The 17,867-nt window shown below is 40.8% G+C and overlaps 1 protein-coding gene across 2 annotated transcripts in view; it reads left to right on the forward strand.

Moving 5' to 3' along the window:
- Positions 1-2,245: 2,245 nt before the first annotated feature.
- The window catches only part of PITPNB (phosphatidylinositol transfer protein beta), a 64,453-nt gene continuing 48,831 nt past the window's right edge, over positions 2,246-17,867 (forward strand). The window contains exons 1-3 of one of the 2 annotated variants that reach the window (XM_044244014.1): positions 2,246-2,333; positions 7,301-7,331; positions 10,127-10,272. In XM_044244014.1, the coding sequence (XP_044099949.1) occupies positions 2,314-2,333; positions 7,301-7,331; positions 10,127-10,272 (197 nt within the window). In that variant the 5' untranslated portion in view covers positions 2,246-2,313. The remainder of the gene's footprint in view (positions 2,334-7,300; positions 7,332-10,126; positions 10,273-17,867) is intronic. The other variant, XM_044244015.1, reaches the window with a different exon arrangement.

A 17,867-nucleotide genomic window follows, 5' to 3' on the forward strand; every position in this document is an offset into this window, starting at 1 on the left:
ATTCATCCACGAAGTTTTTTTTTTTTTTTTTAAAGATTTTATTTATTTGACAGACAGAGATCACAAGTAGGCAGAGAGGCAGGCAGAGAGAGAGAGAGGAGGAAGCAGGCTCTCCGCGGAGCAGACAGCCCGATGCGGGGCTCGATCCCAGGACCCTGGGATCATGACCCGAGCCGAAGGCAGAGGCTTTAACCCACTGAGCCACCCAGGCGCCCCCATCCACGAAGTTTTTAAAGCTGTATTTTCACCGTGCTTAACATTTAAGGAGAAAACTATGACATAAAATGGCTATTTACAAGTTTGACAATATTACCTCCTTGGATCTTAGAAAATATTACACCCACACACATAGGCATACTATCCAATTTGTACTTTCTCTTACTGCTAAGTAACTTCTAGATTTTTAACCATAATCTTTTTCTTCCTATAATTGAGAACAATTATTTGTCATAAAGTTGTCTGCATGCCCCACTTATTCATTTTTTTCTAAACAAAACAAAACAAAACTCAGTGTAGCGGAAAAACCGGACTTTGAGTTTTCAAAATCCAGATATGAAACCTGGTTCTGTAAACAAGCTGGCTGAATGACGTCTACACAGATCACTTAATTTGGCTCCCTGAACTTCGTTTTCGTTCCTTTCTAAAGCATGCTAAAATACTTATGTCATCACCTTCTTCTCAGGATGAAAGGAGATAAAGCATCTCCATTACCTAGCATAGTACCAAGCATAGGGATAGGTGCTCAGTCAATGGAAGCTACACCCACCTTCTAACCTCCTGGAAAGGGAACATTTCCTTGACTTGTCGCCATCATAATACCTAGCAAAGTGCCTCACACATCAGAGAGATGATCCCCCAGATAGTGCCTTGGGAGGAAATCTCCAGCTTTTTAGTAAATATTTCACTTCTATTACTTTTGAGGCAGCCCTAATTCCACTGGGTGTCTTCTAGTACCAGATACACCACACAGGTTTATAGCAAACCTTTTTAATGTTCCTTTCATTCTTCTAATAACTTTCTAACAGCTTCCCATGGTTCTCAGAATAAAATTCAAATTCTTTACTATGGCCTAGTGACCTATTTAGTGGCAGCTTATCTTCCCCCCTCATTTAAAATGTTCTAGCCACACCGACCCTCTACCTGCCCCTCAAATACTCCGAACTTTTTCCAGGCTCAGGGGCCATCTCCCTCTAACTGGAGTGCCTCCCCCACCATCTTCACAGGCTGGGCTATTCCTAACCATACACTCAACCTTCGCTTCCTGAGAGTCCTTGTCTTGATGACTCTACGTCCAGGGCAGTTACCCTGTTTCATCCATTTACGGAAGAGCGCTTCCCGCTAAACCGAATCCTCTCTTAGTGATTTGTTCCCCAGGGAGGTCAGAGACCGTGCGGATTTTGTTTTCAGATGTATCCCCAGTGTCTGGAACTGTGCGTGGCACAGAGTAAGCGAGTGACCCCCGGGTCACCACTCATCCGAAGGTCCTTTTTGGCTTTCAGGCAGGTTGGAGCTTGGGTGTGGGAGGGAGACTGTCACCGAGGGACCGCCCCTCCCACCCAGCTCCCCTTCCTGGGTCTTCTGGGCGAGCACCCCTCGCCCTCACAGGGGACGCCGTCACCAGTGGCGGGTGCTCCTCCCGTCGAGCCACTGGATTCTGGGGTGGATTCCGGCGCTGGGCAGGTCGTGTGGCCACAGCTGCTGGCCCTAGCCAGGTGAGCAACGGTCACACGGCTGCACTCACGAGGCTGCCGGAATACGCACGTGAGCGAGCCAGGTAACCTTTTTCGGTCCCGCGGACTCCGACCGAGCCCGCCACGGGAGAACGCGGTGGCGTCGGCCTCCCCAACCCGAAGTGAAAGCTCAAGGAGAGGACCTCCTCTCAAAAGCGGTGGGAGAAAGTTTTACGCTGGTCACTAGGAAACGACTTCCAGAGAACCGACTGAAAAACTCACCAAAGAACGTAGGTTCCCCACACGCCCCGGCAAAACTCGACCAGAAAGAGGAGCCGCAAAAAGGGTACTAGGGAGCGCGCGCCTCAAGCGCGCAGCGGCAGTAAAAGCGGCACGGCCCCCTCTCTGCCGCCGCGCAGCCGCCATGGAAGCTCCGCGAGCCCAGGGTGGGGCGCGAACTAGGGCGGAGCTAGCCCCTCGCGCGCGCTGACGCGACGAGTAGCGGCGGAAGGGTGTGGACGCGCAGGCGCCGCGGTGGTTCGGGGGGAGTGAGGAGGCGGGGCCGCGCAGGCGCCGTGAGGGGCGGTAGCGGCGGCGGCGGCGGTGGTGGTAGCGGCGGCAGCTGTGAGGGGGTTCCGGGAAGATGGTGCTGATTAAGGAATTGTGAGTGGGTCGGTGGGCGCGAGCGAGGCTACGCGACGGCGGTGGTGGGAGACTCACTGATTGAGAAGTGGTGGAAGCGGAATATTTCTAGAAAGGAGCGAGCCTCTGTCTGGCCGCTCCCTGCGCGCGCCCCCTCCCCCCGGCCCGTGCCCCCGGCCCACCGAGGGCCTCACCACTTCGCGTCCTCAGACCCTCTCCCCTGGCGTTGCGGTGGTAACACCGCCGCCCACTCCCCTGGGGCGGAGGCTCCTGGGTCCCGGCCGGAGCGCGTGGCTCGGGAAGCCGAGGCCGGGAGTTTCCGCTGGGACCCGCCTTCTCCCCATATACCCCCCACCCCCCACCTCCAGTCTCATCCTGGGCCCACTCGCAGGCCGGTCGCTGGGGAACCGAGCCCGGGACCGAGTCAGAGCCCGAGGGTGGGGAGGCGCGGTGGGTCTGACAGTGATTTGTCGTGTGGGGTGGAGCCTACCTGTAGCCCGCGGAAGATGGACTTGCCAGGTGAAGACAGCCCCCGTGTCGCGACTCGAGGTGGGACGTAGGCGCGCTGAAGTTCAGGCAGGAGCTGGGAGTTCGGAGAACTGCGCTCCCCAAGGCAGCGCAGTTGTCTTAATCGGGAGAGCCGTCTCTGTGCTTTGAGTCTCAGTTTTCACATCTTTAAGAGGGGTGACGCTGGGTTCCACCTACTTCACGAGGTTGAGGTCAGGAATTGTCAATACGTGGCCTGTCAGATGGAAGGACTTTCAGGTGCGTTGGACCGGCGGAGTGCTTTTCTGAAAGTTAGGCATTTCCCACCGCAAGCACTGTAGCTATCACAGGAAATATGTTAGCCATGATTGTTGAGCTGTCACAGCTGACTCGTATCCTCAGCATCCTGTGGGCAACTAGGGATTTCGCGTATGGCATGTTAGGGTTTTTCAAAAGCTGCTCTCACTTTAAATTCTTAAACGTACATTTTGGTTTAATTTAGTTATCTTAAGACGACTTATCTTTAGTGTTCTCAGGTTTCCTTTAGAAAGTCACTTCTGTCACTTCTCTGCTTAAAACTCTCCAAAGACAACCCCCCCCCTCCAATCTCACTGTGAATAAAAAAGTCTTTACGGTAGCCCACGAGGTCTTAACGTTATTTTCTGTTCTGGTCTGATCGCATTTACTACCCTGCACATTCCCATGTCCTTTTCAAGCTCAAGCTTCCTAATAGTTCTTTCTTACTTCAGGAAAAAAGCTCAGTTCAAGGCCTTTCTGCTTGCTGTTCCCTCTGCCTGAAGTGCTCTCGCTATGCTGCCTCCTTCAGGTCTTTACTTAAGTATCACCTTCTTAGGGAGTCCCTCTTTGAAGACCTAATTGCAACCCCCACCTTTTGGTATTTGCCTTTCCTGCATTGTTGTCAGTAGCAATTATTACTGTTTAACATGCAGTACAGTCACTTTTTTTTTTCTATTTTACCACATGTATTCTCTTGCTACATGCAAGCTCCATGATTTTGTCTCTTTTGCTCACTTCCATATTCCCAACTCTTAGAATAGTTCTTGGAGCATAGTAAGGGCTCAATAAGTACTTGTTAAGTTAATGAAAAATCACAACTTTAGTCAGTCACAGGGATCCTAAAAAAAGACACGTTTTTGGATAAAGTTTATTTAAAGTATTGAACTCTGGATAAAGCTTTTCTTCCAAGTCCTTTATGCAATGTATCGTGAAAGTTTTATTACTCTGACATCTTTGTAATGTAGGTAGGTGGCAGATAGTAAGACAAATGGAGAAAACAAGACAGAAGGAAATTGACTTGGCCCAAGTCACATAGCAAGTGAGTTGCAGAACTGATCTTACATCATACATCTCCTCATTTTTATTAGTTATTTCCTCTCTCCTAAAATGTGAATTAAGTGTTCAATAGATCCCTTTGACAGTTAGGGAGGAGTATCAAGCTAACTCATGGAAAGCAGTTCCCACTGGGAATTTGCACAATATGCTTTTTTGTGAAACCATTACTTTCATTATAAAAATTTAAATACGCCAAGGTAACACATGCTGAAATGTGCCCAAACGTAATTTTTTTCCCTAAACAGTTATAAATTACATTTCTTGATGTTCACGCTTCATGTGTGTCTCCCTAGACTTTTTTTTTTTCTCCTTTTAGACTTTTTAAAAGCAGAGTCTGTTTTTATTTTGTTTCTAGTACTGGCGTAGCATCTAGGCCAGCATACTGTAAGTGCTCAGTGTTGTTGAATGAAAAACAGAATTCTTCCTATTTGTGAGTCAACTTTCTAAAATCGTTTTTGGTCAGGAGCACTGAATAGGTCATTCCTATGTGAAGATGTTGGTAAACTGTAAAATACTTTGGCGAATGTTTATTCTCTTTAAAAATGTTATCTGTTTTTGACATAAATAAATATGTTAGAAATGACTTTTCAGGGTGGGGAGTTCCTTTAAGTTGTTACTTAAGCAATAGATGAAGTTGCCATTAGTGTGGAGTCCTAGTTTTAAAGAACTAGTTGCTAGTTCCATTTGGAAAATTATTTCCTGAGGATTTTCAGAGAATTTTGAAAATCTTCAAATTGTTGTAAAAGATGAATGAGGCTTTCAGAAAAAGAGAAAATCAAACCCTGTCTATTCCTTTTACTTTTCGCAAGCAAATAGTGAAGAATTTGACTCATCATTCATCCAGAATGTCTTAATCAGTCACTTTGATTTTGTGAAATAAGTTTTGCTCTAAGTGTTGTTATATTAAAATAGGGATCTTCCCACTAGTGAGTAGTTGTTAAAATTACTCAGCAGTGATTCTTTGGTTTTGTGAAAGTTCCAGGAAGTCTTTAACTCTTTCCTCTCTATTCCTTCCATTTCTTCTGCAGCCTGTCTTCTTGGTTCAGGCCTTTGTAAATCTTTGCCCGGCCTCCCCAAAGATGGTTTTTTCCCCACACTCCTGCCTCTCAATGTTTTTTAAACAGCTACAGATGACTTCTTTAGATTAGCTATAGTTATGTCACTTCCCTTTTGGAACAACCTTCCTGGATCCCTTGTTGCCTAAAAATGTAATAGATTTCTTTTCAATGTATTCCAGGTCCCAAAAATATGTTCCCAACATGTATCTCTGTCTAATCTTTCTTTATCTTTCAGAATATGCTCTCAAGGGGCACCTGGGTGGCTCAGTGGGTTAAAGCCTCTGCCTTCGGCTCAGGTCATGATCCCAGGGTTCTGGGTATAGGCTCTCTCCTCAGCAGGGAGCCTGCTTCCCCCTCTCTCTCTGCCTGCCTCTTCGCCTACTTGTGATCTCTGTCTGTGAAATAAATAAATAAAATCTTAAAAAAAAAAAAAAAAAGTAAAGATTAAAAAAATATATATATGCTCTCAACCTATATCTTAGTCTGCCTCTTCCCCCCTACCATACCCTCTTGGCCCCAGTTTATTTTCTGTTACTGAGACAGTGAGGCAAATCAGTGTGTATTTTGAGGAGACAGTTAAGAGGATTAGGTATGCAAGGATTTTTTGTATAACATGTTTAGTTTTGTTGAGAATAGGAATTCGTAATCACGGTGTTTGAGAATGTTCATTGTCTTTAGGTGACAGTTATCAGAGAGACAGAGAGTGTTGAGTGACCCCAGATAGTGTCAGGGGAGAGTAACAGGAGGCACGTTTTATACATGCTGGAGGTCAAGGTGATGTGAAGACTCAGGCATAGATGTTTGAGGAGAATAGGGAGAGAGGTATGGGTAGACGTGCAGCTGAAGAGAAGTTGGAATGAGGAAAAACTACTGGGAGTTTTCTATAAAATGAAAGTCAAGGTGACCGTTGTGGGATTTTTTTCCGTTTTCTTATAATAGAAAGTTGAAATGAAAATTTTACTTAACACTGCTATCGTACCCTAATAGTTAGTAGGGAAAAGTCTGAGAAAGACCGGGCCAAAAAAAGAAGTTGCTGTCTTGGACACTAGCTATTATCATGAGATAATTGATAGGGATTTTCAGAGTTTATGCTGGAGATAAGTGAAGGTACTTCCCTATAAAAATCTGGTGATAAAGTGCAATATTCTTTTTTTTTAAAATTTAAAATTTTTAATTTTTTATAAACATATAATATATTTTTATCCCCAGGGGTACAGGTCTGTGAATTGCCAGGTTTACACACTTCACAGCACTCACCAAAGCACATACTCTCCCCAATGTCCATAACCCCACCCCTCCTTCTCCCAACCCCCCTCTCCCCAGCAACCTTCAGTTTGTTTTGTGAGATTAAGAGTCAAAATGCAATATTCTGATATAATTTACCATAATACTCTTTTTTTGGATTATATCTTCAGGGGCATTATGCCTCCATTTCAGTCCTTTTGTTGGTCTAGTAACAAACTCTTGGACAGAATCACACACCTTACATTGTGTTTGCCCTGGAAGGGGTTCTGTTTCTAAGGTTCAAAGTATTTCCTTTGGTAAAGTCTTTTCTTGTTACATCTAAAGGAATTTTTACTTGTTTTTCTCTTAATAGAACTGAGGAGTAATCGGGTACTGGGGAAAAATTTTTGGAAGCATTCATTCATGAGATTCAAGACATACATTCTATGAGAAATAACATAAAAACAAAATATGTAGTAGATAGATAGAGAATGAAACCATACTAAAAATTTCATGAGGGCAACCTGACCAGACATTCTAAAAATAATATTCAGTACCCTGTAATTTTCAGTGATGAGTTTACTCTTGTTCCTTTTCTCCTCACAAGAATCTCTGCAGCTGTGTTTTTGGGGTCCTGGTACAATGAGGTCACTAAATCGAAGTGATCATTGAGTCCCACAAGTGGTAGTTTTACTTCCCCAATTTAAAAATTCTTATTTAGAGCCCGAGGCATTGCAAAGACAGTAACATCCTTTTATTACGCTATCATTGGATTTAAGCAAAAATTCTTCTAAGTGTAGAGATTTGTGTTTTAAAGCCAAATATTTCATATGTGACATATTTTTTTTTTTTCTTTTGTTGTTTTAGCCGTGTGGTTTTGCCATGTTCTGTTCAGGAGGTAAGTCTTCCTTTTTATTGTGTATTATTTTGCTGATATAGCTTATTTCAATATGTTAATCTAAAGTAATATTTTTGTTGTATTTCCTTACCTTTACATTCCAGTTTGTGTGACAAAATGAATTGTGGTATATTACAGATAATTCATTGTAAACGAATTCTGATACACTGCCTTGTTTCGGAAAGCTCTAAAGACTGGGGTTTCATTTTCTGCCAGTTCAGAAATTGTGGCTACAGTATCCCAGAGAAAGGAGGTTCCAGCCTCAGCATAAGCACTTTAAGGCTAAGTAACTTGCAGCTTGGAGAAATTTTTCACTGTTGGATATTTTAAATATTTGTCTGTAAGCCAAAATTTGCTTTCCTGTAATGTTTGTTGTTTACAATTCCTTCCATTTGTGCAGTGGGAAATAAGCCTGTTCTGTCTGGCATATGGTAGCCCATCAGGTTTTCTCCTGGCCATTATCTCTGCTCCCCTCAAGTTCTTTTGTTCCATCTTCTCTGCATGAGGTCACAGGGTTAAACATTCGTAGCATGGTCATTTGGCCTAGTATAACATGACCTCTAGATTTCCTTACCAGCTGGTGTCACTACCTCTTGCGTTGTAGTTGTTGCTCTTAACTGCAAACAGTATTCCAGATGGGTTTGACCACCATGTAACTGAGAGATTATTGTCCCCCTTGATCTGCACATAATAGAGAAATATGCTACCTGTTCAGAACTTGCATGTCCTTCAGTTGTAGCTATTTGTGGTAGAGCCTGGAAGAGGATAAAAGCAGAGAAACTGAGATATATGTAGCAAACCCCACAAAGCCTGCTGGGTTGTTCAGTAACTTGCACGCAGTTTGCACTTGCTCAGTTATCTCGTTTTCCTGGAGCTGACAGTAGATTAGAAGCAGTGAATTGGAAGCGGAACAAAACAAACTGATAACCTAAGAAGTGACAGCTGACAGAAGACAGAAAAAAACAAAAAGTAAAATGCAGGAACTAAAAATGAGTAGCTCTCTGGCACAGCCTCAAGTAGACTTGAACTTAGCTGTATATATCTCAATAGTGCCCGAGGTTTCCCCATATTTAAACAGTCAAGACAAACCAGGCACCCCTGTGCTTTGCTTGGGCAATTGATTGTTTGAACTTGAATGTAGAAATTGACATTCGTCTTTGTTAATTTTTTTTCTTTTGTTTCAGTTAGTTGGATCAACTTGTCGAAATCTTTCCGAGTCTTGGTGTTGTCACTGAAAATAAGCTCAGTTTTTTTTTCTTTTCAGGCTTACTATGCCTTCTGTCTCTGTTTGAATTAGTCTTAAAAATGAGAATGACAGGCTACTGGCATGTCACAAAATAGCAGTTCATTAATAACTTTTCTGGATACTGTTGTTTAGTTGTTTCTTTGTAAAGTTCTGTTACTCTGTTTCTGACTGAGATTAAATTTACCTTTTGATTGAGACATTTTAATTATACTTTAAAAATATGACAATGTTGAAAAGTGCATTTTAAAGGACTTAAGGATTGTAGCATTATTGGATTAACCTGATATTATATCACAAAAACCAAAGAAATACACCCTCTCTGCTGTCTAAAATCCCTACAGAAATTATTTCTGTTGCTTTTAAGAAATGTGTTTGGTTCACCCTCCTAAACCCAAACTGAGTGATTGAGTTAGTGTGTATTTAAATTAACCTTCAAGATAATGTCGTATTCTCATGGACTTTCTAGATATAAATATTTACTGAGCTTACAACTACTCCTATTTTTTGTCTCACATAAAATGTTCATTTTGAATGATTAGTTTTTAGAGCTTTTCTTTGAAAATGTGCTTTAAAACAAAAGCATTTCTTCAGGCTGTCCTTGCCGGGAGGAAGAAACTTAGCTAAATTTGAAGAGATTGGAGACAGTGCCATGGTTGAGTCACTAGAACAAATTAGAACATGAGAACTTTGCTTTTTATTATTTGTTGGAACTGTTAGCAGCTCCAGATGGGCACAGAACAATACTGCCCACTCACAGGTATTGGTTCAGGTTATTGAGAACTCTGGTTCACTTTAAAATGAAATAGAAACCACTATCAGCAATTTCTTGCCTTTTATAGTAATTCTTGTGCATTTGTAATACTTTAAAAACAGTTTCTGTTTACTGAAGAACTTTACAATTAACAGTTTGGATCCTGGATACCCAGTACAGTTTCTATTGAGGTGGAGAAGGGTGAAATTGGGCATGTCAGGCATAAGTCATGGGAAAAAAGACCCCAGAGCTCTACTGAAATTTGGACTGTAATAGTTCTTTATATTTTCAGGCTTTTTAAAATTATACTTTATATACTTTCTCTTTATCATTGATGATGGTATTCTGGTCGCTCAGCTTTCTTAATTAGCAGAGTAACAATTATATTCCTTCATGCTTCCCCCCCCCCCCAGAATTCTGTGAAATTAAATGAGATAGAATAGATCTGGAAGTGCTTTGGAAAAAACAAATGTATGTTATACAAAAAGTTGGGCCAAGCATCAAGATGTTTTCTTGATAAGTGAATAGGACATATAAGGGCACCCAAGAGTATTTGTAACTAGCAGTTTTCCCAAATCATGGAAATCTCGTAAAATATAGTTTCTTGAGGTTGTATGATCATCTAATCTTTAATCTTCCTAAGCATATTATTTTTTAATTTGAATCATATTTTCATATGGAACAGACGTGCTCAATGGTTTGTATAAGCTTTTTTATATCATATGTGGTAAGATTTTAGCATAGGAATTTTCCGCAGGTACTATTGGCTTAATGAAATTCTGTGCTCTGAAATTCCAGTATCAGGTTGGGCAGCTTTACTCTGTTGCAGAAGCTAGTAAGAATGAAACTGGTGGTGGAGAAGGAATTGAAGTCTTAAAAAATGAACCTTATGAGAAGGATGGAGAAAAGGGACAGTATACACACAAAATCTATCACCTAAAGAGGTAAGCTGATTGTTCACATCAGATGCTTAGTCATTCTATTGAAGACGATGCTTTAATTCTTTAGCTTATTTATTGAGTGGGTAATTCCCTAACTTCCTGTGCTGTAGGCTGAGATACTTTTTAAATTTTACTCTGACAATATGTTGCATTTTAATTTTTTTTTTTAAAGATTTTATTTATTTATTTGACAGAGAGAGATCACAAGCAGGCAGAGAGGCAGGCAGAGAGAGAGGAGGAAGCAGGCTCCCTGCTGAGCAGAGAGCCCGATGTGGGGCTCGATCCCAGGACCCTGAGATCATGACCTGAGCCGAAGGCAGCGGCTTAACCCACTGAGCCACCCAGGCGCCCCGCATTTTAATTTTTTGAGAGACCTCCCCATTGATTGTTTTTAAATTAGAAAAGTGATATAATTGTTTATTAAAAAAAATTCAAACAACAGGGAAGGTTATAAAATAAAAACTTAGTACCGCCTCTTGCCATCACACAACCTCAGGGAGAATCACTAGTAACAGTTCCTCCTTCTGGATCATTTTCTATAGATATTCAAATAAGTTTTTAAAAATAAACATACAGAGAGCTTTATCACTTGCGTTATTTTTTGTTTTCTATGGCAAACGGGATCCTGTCATACATATGCTTCTGCAGTTGGCTTTTTCATGGAGTGACACATTGTGAACACCCTACGGTGTTATTTAATGTCCATGTCCTTATTTTGAAGGCTGAGTGACCTTTCTTGCTGTCAACAAAGCATAGGTGATGTAACCATTCTCTAAATGATAAGTCAGTTTGGTGTTTTAGGTATTTTCCTTTTTGCATGTTACAAATAGTATTTCTGCGAACATGGTTGCACATGCCTTAGGTTACTGTTTCTCCAGGAGAAATGTATGAAAGTGAATTTTGCTGCAAGGATATGCTTATTTAAAATTTTGATATTACTGCCAGATTGCCTTCCAAGAGTTTGGTAGTGTTCATTTTCTGTATTTTTCTCCACTTATTTATTTGCCAATCTGATACGCAGAAGTAGTCTCTTGTTCAAATTTGCATGCTTTATTAGTGAAGTTGAATGTATTTTCCTATTAGTAGATCATTTGAATTTCTTGTGCAACTTGACTGTTGAAATCTTCCATTCATTTTTTTTTATCTCTTTGGTTTATAGAAGTTCTCCTGAGTTTGTCACAAATATTTTTTGAAAAATACTTTATTTATCTCAGAGAAAGTGAGTGAGTGGGAGGAGGGATGGGGTGGGGGGAAAGAGAGAGAAAGAGGATCTCAAGCAGATTCTGTGCTGAGCTTGGAGCCTGACATGGAGCTTGATCCTACAACACTGACATCTTGACTTGAGCCACCCAGATACCCCTAGCTAGCATAAATATTTTAGAATAGAATATGCATGCCAGTATTTGTCCAAGGGCAAAAGATCAGTAATGGTTTTTAAGAGTCTGTTTAGTCAGTGGTCCCCCTAATTTACTAAAAGTAGGAGGGATCGGGACATCTAGGTGGCTCAGTCGGTTAAGTGTGTACCTTTGGCTCAGGTCATGATCTCAGAGTCCTGGGATTGAGTCCTGCTTTGGATTCCCTGCTCTGAGGGGAGTCTGCTTCTTCCTCTCCCTTTGCCCATCCCCCTCTGCTCATGCTCCTGTGTTCGCTCTCCTTCTCTCTGACAAATAAATAAAAATTTTTAAAAAGTAGGAGAAATCTTTGGTCTTTTCTTGGCTTTACTTCTTCATAATGAAATGAGTAACACTCATTTTTGTAGATTTTTTTTTTTTTTTGTAGCGCTCCTTAAAGTTGTAGGTGAGCTGTGTGATAATCAGTCTTTTCTGTTTTATCAGTGTAAAACCATCACTTGGTTTATACTGACACATGAATATAAAGTAGGTTATCACTTTATAGAATCTTAAATTTTATTTATTTATTTATTTCTCCTAGAATGCAGTGTTTCTTTGTTTCTGATGCAGGTTTGAATGCAGGCAGTAATTCTGATCAATCAATTATCCATAGAGACTGTCTTATTTATTCCTGTTAATTTGTTAGTCCCCTAAGTATATCTAAAAAAAAATGTGTTATTTGGAGAAAAGTGTGGCATTCTAGGTAGTGTGATCTATAGAGTATTTATAGTATTGAATTTGTTTATGTATACTTAGTTTTATTTTTTAGTATTTTACACTTACTCATTAATTGGATTTTACCAACACATAAAACTTTTTCGTTGTAAGCATTTAACTTTTTGGGGGGATTCTAAAATTAACCAGAAAGTTCAATATATAAAACTTTCTGTTGGTGTATGATGTCCATATGTGAATAATCATGAAATAGATTCAAAATACCCTTCATTTAAAAACTGAGAGTTGGAAATTGAAGAAATGTTTGATGTATCATTAAATGGAAAAGATGAATTGCTTAATATGTACATAAATATAAATATGCACTGCATTACATGTATTTTTAAAAAACTAATCAGAGAAAGGCCTAGAAAGAGATTCATTAAAATGTTAATGTTTTTCTCTTGGTGGTGGGATTATGGGTGATTTAGATTTTTTTTTACTTTTCTGTATTTTTAATTAGAAAAATGATAAATATTTTGAGGCATCTGATTCAGATGACATTCCAGCCATAAATAATTTCTTAATTTGAAGAGGGCTGTATAAATATGGTTAGTTCAAGAGATGTTACTGTTCTGAAGAGCATATTTGGGAACAAGGTTCAGAATTCCTCTCAGGCTTTTAATAGATTAAATAAAGGAAAACCATGGCTCTCTGGAGGCCAGCCTCCCAGTGCTCTCTTGGCTTCTTCATTCCTAGAAGGAGCTGAAGTTATTCGCAGTATCCTTTGGTTTTACCCTGTCATGCACTCATTTACTCCTCATTACTCCTATTGAAAAATAGGGGATATGCCTGTTGTACCTAAGAGGATACCAAAATGCATGTTTGCCCAAAGTCACACAGCTAGTAAGTTGCAGAATGGTAACTGTGATCTGGATTCTCTGGGTTCTAATGCCGTGCTCTTTTGGTCAGAGTTAGGCAGTCCCAACTCCCTGACAATAAGCATGTGAACAAAGGATCTGATGAGCACAGGTGTCCCATTAGAAGGAGGGGAGGGGATCTGATTGGATGGGAAGGGCTGTTTGATGCCCATAGAAGGCTGGCTTTGTCACACAAAGAAAGATGGCAGCTGGGGACAGCGTGGAGAGGCCTGAGACAGGAAAGGAATAAAGGAAAGAGGATGGCATTAATGGATCTCAGTCAGTGTGGTGGGTAGTAGCCCCTCTGACAGTGGTGAAGAACAGCCAAAGACCTGTCCGGTAGTGCAAACAAAACCAGGACCAACTGTTGCTGTAGTCTGGGGGAGGGAGCAGTTACTGCGCAAGGCGGTCACATGTCCACATGCTCAAAGGCATCTGTTTTGTGCTGAAGGCCCAATAGCCATGGGGTAACTAGATTATGGAAGGGTAAAGAATCATTTAGCAGTGAGTGCTGAGGCCTTCACTGTGCCATAGGGAAGATAGCAATCATGACAAAGGGCTGGCTGTATAGCCTGTCAGACCTCAGTATCCTGCAAGTGCATCCTGCAAGTTCAGCATGTGGTAGACCTCCCCACAGTTCCTAGAGAGTTTTAGAGCTCTCTTCCCGAGGAAGTTAAGTTTGTGTCCTGTAATAATAGATTTCCTTTTTCAGCATGTGCTCCTTGGGTAACTTCTAGTGCTGTGTGCACTATCACTGTATAGCAGCAATAGAATTGCAGACTTGACTGGCTAAATCTGTTGCCCGAAGCCACCCACACTTTATTGTATGTTTGAAATACTTGAAATTCTGAGATCCACTCTACCCAGTGGAATCAACATCTCTGGATTCTCTGACCAGTATGCTTTCCCATTTTGGCAAAACACTTCTTGGTGTAAGATACACACACTTCATCTTAACCAGAAGATTGAGAAACATCTTGGAAAGGTATTAAAAAAAAGACCATAATTTAGTGACCATTGACCCCCCCTCCCCCCTTGAATCTCAAGTAATAATCTTAGAGGATAATGAGATTCTCTCCATATCCTTTGATAATTTACAATAAGTAGTTGCCCATGGTAATTCTAAGCAGAGGATCTAGTCCTTATTGTGTTCTTACTATGTGCTGGTTACTGTACATGCTGTAGGTCGTAGCTCAGTGATTCCCCATAGCAGCCGTTTCTAGTGAGGAAATGAAGGTCCAGAAAGGTGTAAGTAACTGGCCCCTCTGTCACAGCTGTTGGTAGCAAACATGGGCAATGAACCCAGGCAGGCATTGTGACTCTAGAACTTGCCCTCTTAATCATTTTGCTCTACTGCTGAGCCCTGTGGGAGGGTTAGAATATCTTCCATTTTCTAAAGTGAATGCCAAAGAGGTTTGCAGAGAAATTCTTCCAAGGCAATAGTTTTCACTGATTCCCGTGTTCCCATAGTCTTTAAAGTCTCAATCATCTTCCAGAATAAAGTTAAATTTAATAAGCTATTCGAGATTATCCATGTCGCTCCAGTTGTTATAACTGTCCAGAATAAAAACTATTAGCTCTTAGCAAGCCTGACTCTTCATTGTCTTCTAGAAGTGCCCTGTTCAGCCCCTAAGGTTCTTTTCTTCTTGTGATGTGGGGTTGCCCGTAACCTATTTCCTGAGCATAGCTCAGCTCTGTCCTGTGTAGAAGCATTCCTAGACTACTTTTATTCTTCCCTAAACTTCATCACTTTTTGTCACATCTACTCATTTTAACACCTAATCATGTGTACTTCATGTCTATATATTTGTCTTATACCCTATTTGCCATAAAAGTTTGAGTATGTTTCTTTATGATGTTCAGCATACACTTAATAGTGGGTGGTGGGGAGAGAGGACAGACTGTCCGGCAAAAAAATTTGAAGCAAGGCAAGGAAATGTGTTGCAACCTTTGAGATGGTTATTTCGGAGAAAAACTTGTAGCTCTCCTGAGACTTTGTAGGAAGGAATACACTGACCTGTCCTTTTGTTGTTTTTTCTCCCTTCTTGGGGAAAATCAGCTTTACTGTTTTATTCTTTATAAGCATTATATCTTCACCATCTCCAGTCAGTCCCGAATGACAGAGAAGTCATAAAACCATGCTTCTGAATGGTCTTGTTCCCGGGGAAAATCAGCTTTACTGTTTAGTCTTTATAAGCATTATATCTTCACCATCTCCAGTCAGTCCTGAATGACAGAGAAGTCATAAAACCATGCTTCTGAATGGTCTTGTTCCCCAAAGACTGAAACAGCAGAGGTTTAATTGAAAATCATTTAAAAATTTCATGTAGTTCCAGTTAAGAGCTCATTTTTGTAAGCAAAAGAGTCATTTGCCAGGAACTAAAGTTACATTCATATTTAAAAATGAGAAGTTTAAATCACCTGAGAATGCAAAGATTGATTATATCTGATGATTCACAACAGAGCATCTTTGCATAAGTATACATAAGAAATTAATAAATACCAGCCCAATATAGTAATTCATTCTTAAGTCGAGAATTAGTCACCAATGGAAAGGTTTTTCTTTGTGTGTAGTTTTAAGTCTTCAGTTTTGCACAGTTCAGAGTTTTCTAAATAGTGACCCTTTTCCAGGGGAATATCAGAAATACTTCTGTAATGCATTGTTTCCTTCTTATGGTATGTTTCTCATTGGTACTCTGTTTCGTTATGTGGAAAACACTTCTTTCCTTCTCTCTTTTTGTTATTTCTCCAAAACTTTAAAGTCTTGTTTTATCTCCTGAAAGTTAGCCAATTTGTGTCTGGTTATTTTACTCCTTTCCTACAAATCAGGATTTGAAGTCATTTTGTAATTTTTTCCTGTTGTTCTACCCATCTTTTCCATCTCCATACCCACCACGTTAATGCAGGTTACCATTATCTCTTTTTTTTGAGCTTTTCCACTTGTTTCCAGACTGATCTCTTACCACCCATTCTTTTGACTCTTATAAATAATGCTGCTGTGAAAACTTGTGTACGAGTTTCTGTGTAGACATGTTTTTATTTTTTGTGCGTATGTGCATATGCACACACACACTCACTCATTCTCTCTCTCTCTCCTAGTTGGAATTATTGGCTCAAATGGTAACTCCTCACTTCTTGAACTCCCAGACTGTTTCCAAAATGACCGAACCATTTTACATTCCCCTCAACCATGTGGGAAGGCTCCAGTGTCTCCATATCCTTGCCAGCACTTGTTATTATTAGGATTTGTTTTGTTTTTGTAATAGCCATTTTAATGGGTGAGAGGTGGTATGTCAAGGTTCGGATTTGCATTTCTTTGCCGATGCATGATGTTGAGCATATTTTCACATGTTTCCTGGTAATTTGTAGATCTTCAGAGAAAGAACTATGCGGTCAAATCCTCTACCTGTTTTTTTAATTGAGTTGTCTATTTTAAGAGTTCTTTACATATTCTAGATACTAACCCCTTGTCAGGTATATGATTTTGCAGTTTTTCCCCTGTTCTGAGTTTTCTGCTCACTTTCTTGATGGCATTAAAAAGTTTATATTATGATTAAGCCCAATTTACTTCTTTTTCATTCATCATTTCTGCTTCTGGTGTCCTATCTGAGAAACCATTGTACAGTCCATGGTCCCAAAGATTTATATCCACATTTGCTTATAAGAATTTTATAGTTTTAGGGGCGCCTGAGTGGCTCAGTCAGTTAAGCATCCAATTCTTGATTTCAGCTCAGGTCATGATCTCAGGGTCATAAGTTCGGCCCCACACTGGGCTTCATGCTCAGCAGGGATTCTGCGTGAGATTCTCTCTCTCCTCCTCCCTCTGCCCTTCCTCCCACTTGAGCTGGATCTCTCTCAGACAACAACAACAAAGAATTTTACAGTTTTAGCTCTTAAATGTAGATCTTCAGTCCATTTTGAGTTAATTTTTCCCTCCATCCACTCTTGCCCTCTCCAGTTAATTTTCATTTACTAACACGACTCTACTAAATTGACAAAGAATGTTCTTAAGACTTAAATCTGGTTGTGTCATTCTTCTCCTTAAGGCCTTTAGTAGCTTCTCGTCCTACAAAGACTAAAACTCAAACTCTTTGGCTTATAAAATGGGCCTCATTGTGATCTGTCTGCCCTCTGCTCTCCTCACCATCCTCATCTTATGTCCATCCCTCTTCTTCCTTCACTACAGTCTAGCCATGCTGGAGGCCTCAGGGTGACCCAGGCAGACCAAGTCTTTAGCTGTTTTAGGACTTTGGGGCCTGTGTCTTCATGTGGCTTGCCCTCCTCACCCTCAGATCACCACTGTATTATCACTTCCGCAGGGAGGCCTTCTTGGGCACCCTTAAACACGGTGCTCACAATGTCCTGTGCTCTCTTCCTCGACTTTACTGCACTTCCGGAGAGGTAATTCACTCCTTTTGTTATTTCCTGCTCTGTTTCCTGCTGCTTTCCCTAGAATGTGAGCTCAGAGTAGGAGTTGTCCATTTGCACACTTGTTATTTATGTAGTCCCTGGCACACTGGACACTCAGTGAATAAATACTTGAGTGAATGAATGAGTGAGGTGGCCATGTATTTAAGGTATACTTCATTTGATTATAAAATGAAAAATTATTTATGGCAAATTAATCTCATCT

This window comes from Neovison vison, chromosome 3 (genome assembly GCF_020171115.1).
Source record: "Neovison vison isolate M4711 chromosome 3, ASM_NN_V1, whole genome shotgun sequence".
NCBI lineage: Eukaryota > Metazoa > Chordata > Mammalia > Carnivora > Mustelidae > Neogale > Neogale vison.